Here is a 6,351-nt window from a genome sequence, read left to right as displayed (position 1 = left end):
CCTCCACGTCGAGAGGAGCCAGTTGAGGTGGCTCGGGCATCTGGTAAGTATGCCTCCTGGACGCCTCCCTGGTGAGGAAGACCCAGGATACACTGGAGGGACTTTGTTTCTTGGCAGGCCTGGGAACACCTTGGAGTTCCCCCGGAGGAGCTGGAAGAAGTGGCTGGGGAGAGGGAGGTCTGGGCCTCCCTTCTGAAGCTGCTGCCCCTGCGACCCGACCCCGGATAGGCAGAAGAAAATGGATGGATGGATGGATGGATGGATGGATGGATGGATGGATGGATGGATGGATGGATGGATGGATGGATGGATGGTACTTTAAGAACTAGTTTTACTACACTGTACTTTTCACTTTGAATAATATCATGGTGTGAATGGGTGAATGTCTGAAGTGTAAAGCACCTTGGTGTCCAAGTAGATTTGATGAGGCGCTATATAAGTTCAAGCCATTTACCATCTAATATTATTATGAAGTATTTCTATCTTGAATAAAACTTCTGAATACTCTACCCACTGTGAGTAACTTCACTGAATGAAGAACACGTTTTAAGCAGAAAGGAACCACAGACACACCTACAGTTTATGTGAAAATGAGTCCTCGTTTATTGTTTGTATTCTACCCACCTCTGTACCGTACATACCTCATACTGATTAGGACGTCTCCATTCCTGAATATGAAAAGAAGAATGTTGTCCTGTGTGACGTCATGAAAGTTTGCATTTTTTTCATTAGCAAAAAAAAGATCTGGTTTCCACAAACACTGGAACATGTTGGGATCAACAGTCAGGGCATCACTTTTAAAATCGGTGGGAAGACGCAGACGAGGATCGTTCCATCTCTGACGAAGGAAGATATTAACTCTGTAGTCCTGTGTAGACAAAACATTTATTAATCATTTTTATCAGTTTTAACTTTTAATTTAGTGCTGTGTGGCATTCATAATAAACTGGTTTAATGTTGTTTTTTATTCCATCAATCTTGACATAGGAGGATATGGCTATAAGATTAAAGCAACACAGAGATAAATCAGTCATCTGTCAGAACAACAGTAGTATATTTGTATTATTTATTTCACATTTAGTCAGTTACAAGTATTTTTCAGTGTTTATAAAAGGATGTGTTAAAACATGTTTCAATGCAGGAAATACCATGAAGAGCTGTTATTGTTTGTTAGGGGTGCTCAGCTGTAGTAATTAAATGAGGAACATGATGTTTCATGTTAGTCAAAGTTAAACACGAAACATTTATGTGGCCCTCATTGAAAGTGATTTTGGCACCCCTGCTGTAGAGACTGCCAAACAACACCTCAAAGCTCAAGAGACATGCTCAGGAAGCAGAAGGCAAGAGAAAAATCAGGTTATTCTCCACCACACTATCCAGCCTGAACTCACACTATCAGGGGAACAACATAAGAGTAGATACACCCAGAGCTGAGACTGAGCAATACTGGAGAAGCTATGGGAGAAGGCAACACAATTATTAAACCCCATGGCTACAAGATGTAAGATTTCAACACATTGATCRCCCAGAACAAAAAACAGTGCTCATCAAAGTCAGAAATTGACTTCTCCATGAATGTCTATCCAGATGAACCAGCTGCTAATGGAAGGGTCCCACCCAGAGTGGTGGACCCAAGGCAGGACAGTCCTGATCATGAAAGACCCCCAGAAAGGGGCAATCCCATCCAACTGCCATCCAATCACCTGCCTCTTTCCAACATGGAAGCTCCTATCAGGCATCATAGCAGCAGAGTACATGGATCAATACCTGAAACCAGACACACAAACCTGTGCTCTGCATGGCAGACTACAGGAAAGCATCTGGCTCAATACTACACAGATTCAGGAATGCTTGAAACTAWACATCAACATGATACTAAGACATTTCATTGAAAAATCAGTTGGAATACAGAATCTACTCTGAAGGCCAATTTAATGCCAATTGCACAAGTTGGCATTAGATGTGACAAATACCAAGGTGGTGCTCTGTCTCCACTCATTGTGTATAGGCCTGAACCCCCTCAGCCAGGTCTTCACAAAGAGTCACCTCCTCTACATGGATGACAACAAACTGTTTGCCAAGAATGATTGGCTCACTGATCTATCTCACCAGGATATACTGTACATCAAGGATCATGGTATCCAAGAGAAGCAGGTGATCACAACTGAAGGGTTTTTTTTGCCACTTCAGTAGAAAGCAGAGCTGAATATCTGAATATTAGTATCTTAGCTTCTTCATCATCGGTGGCTTTTTTATTATTATTATTTAATAGGAGAAAAAGAAAAATAAAGAAATAGTGAAATGTAATGAGAAAGAGTGAAAGAGAGATTAGAAGATATGTGAAATATATGTTGAGAAAACACAAGACAGCACGCCCGACTTCTTGGCTCCACACCTACAAAACAAAGATAGCAAAACCACAGCAACAAAAATGCACATCTATATAATTATAATGACTATAGCCTTGCTGAAAACCATACCCATATACATTTATAAATTTATACATATACACATAAACATACCCATACCTACATATCCAACACATTCTCACTCCCGAGTCGTCACATATTGACGTTTTTCAAAGGTCCCTTTGCGTCCAGTTTTGACGCATCAGGTACCCCCCTRGCGTCAGTCCTTGCCGCCCGCGGCTTTTCCGGGTTGCGCCACCAGGGGTCTTTGGGTCGGGGGTCTGAGGTTAACATTAGGGATCAGGATAAATGGTTAAGTTTAGGGACTGGGGTCAGGGATAGGATGTCTACAGTGAACATTAGGTAATTTTAGGCTTTGCAACACGTAGTTGCCATGAATTTCCTACATTTTCTAAAAATGGTTAATTTTACGTATCAGGGTTAATGGTTAATTTTAGGTACTAGGGTCTGGGACAGGATGTCTAAAGTGAATAAACGTAATTTCACGCTTTGGAACGGTAGTATTTGTGCATTTTCTACACTTTCAGAAATTACGACAACAGATTCCGCCCCATCCCGTCAAAATATGACGCAAGGGGGGTACCTGATGCGTCAAAATTGGACGCAAAGGGACCTTTGAAAAACGTCAATATGTGACGACTCGGGAGTGAGAATGGGTTGACATATCCAAACACTTTCATTTACATATACACATACATATATACATATACTGTATCTATACATACACATATGCACATACCATTCAGTCAGTGCCCGAACAGAAAACCCAGGATGTAAACACCTGTTTGTATGTGGTTGTGAGCATGCATGTGACCACAGACTCGACCCGCAAAGCCGGAAGCCGACATAAGGGAGACTAGCGCCAAAGACCCCGAGAGGGACCCCAAGTGCGCAGCCCCAGAGACACCCACGCCGTAAGGGCCGCCCACCCACCCCCCAAAGAGGACCAGGAAGAGCCCCACCAGCGACCACACACAGCAACCCCTGGGGCCAGCAGCGACGAACTCACAGGCCCCGCCAGTACCCACCGCGCCAGAATGGATCCAGGCATGGACACAGAGGCCCGGGCCCCCAGGGCGCACCCCCACCCCCAGGCCAAGGCCCGACAGGGCCAGAGGGACCCAAACCCCACCGGGCAGCCACCAGGCCAAGCCGGCACACGCCCAAGCACCCAGCCCCGGACAACGAGAGCCACCAGTGCACCGGCGAGCAAAGGCGCAACCCACTAGAGGACAGCACAGCAGGGGAGTAATGGGCCCTCAAATGATCCCAAAGAAGGGGCTGCCCAAGTCCCAGCCTGACAAAAATACAAGCATACACAAACACAATCACACAGTCCCACCCTCATCCTCTCACCCACTCATTCAAAGACACACAAGATGGATGCCACAATCCACTCACACTCCCCATACGTATTCTATACCCCCCATGTCCAGGATACGCACCCACCCCCTGCAGAGGGCAGCTCAGACCTGAACCCAGGAGGTAGACCCCTTCAATCTGGGGTGGAGAAGAGCAGACAGCCAAGTCCCCGCCCAGGCCGCACCAGTCTGACCTACCAGCCCCCTGCCCCAGCAAAGCCATGCCCTGGACCACTCCCACACCCTACCAATGGCCCGGTGCCCACCCCAAACCGACCACCCTCCAGAATCCGGCAGCCACCCCAGCCAGCGCCAACCACAGCAACCAGGAGCCAGACTCCGGGAGCCCGAACAGCCTCAGGGAAGCCGGAGCGCCAGCCCTGCCTCCGGAGCCCCTCCAAGCCCAATGTCTGCCCACAGCCCAGGGCCCACCAGACGGTCAGCCCCCCCAGGACCCCATCCCCAGATGGCCAATGGGGAACGGGGGAGTGAAAAAAGACCCCGACACACACACCCCCACCCTCAGATGTACTGTTGATGCGTTATGTTCTATAATGCAATTAAAACGGGGAAGAAGATGGGGCAGAGGCCAGCACTATGCCAGTTTCCCCGCCACCCCAACTCTAACCCTAACCCTAAATGTCTAAAAGCAAACAATGTGAGTGGGCACAGGCATCAGTGGCGAGACTGTCCCATCCCGCCCCTTACATGCATAAGTGCCCACTCCCAAGTTCCTATGTGTAAATGTTATGAGGTTATGAGTGAATGTCTAAGGTGTACAGTAAAACTGGAGCCCAGGTGGCCACAGCAAACAGATGTAAAATTGTTGCCACTGTAACACACCTGTGCCCCAAAAACCCTACGTGAGTGCAGTTGAAAAATGAAGTGGGTGGAGGTTTGTGGTGGGGGATGGGGAGAAAAAACTGAGGGAGCAAGAATGCTCCCAGGGGGGCCAGCTCCCCCACTGACCCCAGTAGGCTCCCCCGCTCCCGAGACCCACCCAGGGACTGAGGCCCCCAAGACCTCCTCCTCTGTACAGACCGACAGGCCCGGAAGATGCCAGATCATGGACAGACAGAGCCCGGAGGACTGCCAGAAACCGGGACCAACAGACCCCCCGCCCCAGAGCCGCACAGACCCCCAAGACCCGACCCCCAGCCCCACAGCCAACCGGCAGCCCAAAGAAGCTACCGAACCCCAGCAAGAATGATCTAGCCGAGAGCGCACACCCAGCCGCTGACAGCGCAAGGAGGGACCAAGAGCGAGCCCCCGCCACAACAAAGGGGCCAGGCAGCCGACCCAGCACAGCCCGCCGCCGCACCACGGCCATCCACCCAGCCCCACCCCAGAAGAAATACTTTACCTACCCCATCATTCAGACAACTCAAAGTACATATAGCACGCTAGACACCCAGGCTGGGCTGGCCTACCCCCTCCCACGGGCCACCGGCCCCGTCCCCAGCCAACCCAACCCCCTAGCTTTGGACCCGCAGCCCACCAGCTCACCAAAAGGCCCCCCGCCCAGAGCCGGGCACCAGGGCACAAACTGGTCCAGAGCCCAGCAATCCACCCACCAGGCCTCAAGCCCCCCGACCCCACCAGGACCACAGCCCAGGTGCGGCACGACCCCAGAACCCCAAACTCCCCYCGCCAACCCCGAACCCACCCCAGCACAGTCAGGCCACCGGGTCAGCAACCCATGACCGCCGCCACAGACCACCTAAGAGACACCAGAAGATATCCCCCAGACCCCCCAGGGTCCCCCCAGGGTGAGAGCTGAAGGGGTTAACTACCTGAAGATAGCATTGCAGATGTCCAGGATAGTTACAAATACCTTAGAATCCCACAGGCTAATAACAATGATGATAGGGCTGCAAGAAAAGTCAGCCACAACCAACTCCCTACATTGAATAAGGCAGGTCTTGAAGAGCCAGCTGAATCGTAAGAACAAACCCTGAGCCATCAACACATATGCAGTGCCAGTCATCAGATACCATATGGATAAAAGTCTGGCTAAAGGAGGAGATAGAAGCCACTGACATCAACATTCAGTAGCTCCTCACATATGGAGGGGTTCTTCTCAAGTCCAGCACCCTGAGACTTGACACTAAGAAAGAGGAGGTAGAGGACTGTTGTGCGTCTTTCTAAAAGCTTCAATAAAAGTAATTCATGAGAATCACTAAAGAGACAATTAACAGACAGACATTTTATTTATGGAGACAGAACACAGAAGAAAAAACAAAAGTCACCATGGTTGTTTCCTGGATGGACCCAAAGCTGTTAATGAAGATGTTCACTCTCGACTCAACTGGGATACCTGAAACAAAAATAACCACATAAAGCTGTATAACTAAAGATTCAAATCAAACAAAAATCAWTGGGTTGACATTTACAACCTGATCCAAGATGGCTGCCAAAGCCAACTGACTTTAGAAACACAGAAATGGTTCTCTGGCTGTGAAGGTATTTTGAATTAAGGGCTCGACACACGGGAGGCGACGTTGCTCACTCTCCATTCATTTCCTATGGAGCCTGTGCGGTGAGGCAACAATCCCTTGCCC

General features: G+C 49.2%; 1 protein-coding gene across 2 annotated transcripts in view; it reads right to left on the bottom strand.

Annotated features, from left to right (window-relative positions):
• The window catches only part of LOC106530682 (glycine receptor subunit beta), a 51,025-nt gene that overhangs the window by 23,667 nt on the left and 21,007 nt on the right, over positions 1 to 6,351 (bottom strand). For both annotated transcript variants that reach the window (XM_014026351.1, XM_014026352.1), the window contains 2 exons: positions 6,040 to 6,107; positions 642 to 868 (listed from right to left, as the gene is read on the bottom strand). In XM_014026351.1, the coding sequence (XP_013881805.1) occupies positions 642 to 868; positions 6,040 to 6,107 (295 nt within the window). The remainder of the gene's footprint in view (positions 1 to 641; positions 869 to 6,039; positions 6,108 to 6,351) is intronic.

The sequence above is a fragment of the Austrofundulus limnaeus genome, unplaced genomic scaffold (genome assembly GCF_001266775.1).
Source record: "Austrofundulus limnaeus strain Quisiro unplaced genomic scaffold, Austrofundulus_limnaeus-1.0 Scaffold546, whole genome shotgun sequence".
NCBI classification, from domain to species: Eukaryota; Metazoa; Chordata; class Actinopteri; order Cyprinodontiformes; family Rivulidae; genus Austrofundulus; species Austrofundulus limnaeus.
The sequence above is the reverse complement of the archived record's forward strand: the minus strand, read 5'-3'. Positions and strand labels throughout refer to the sequence as shown.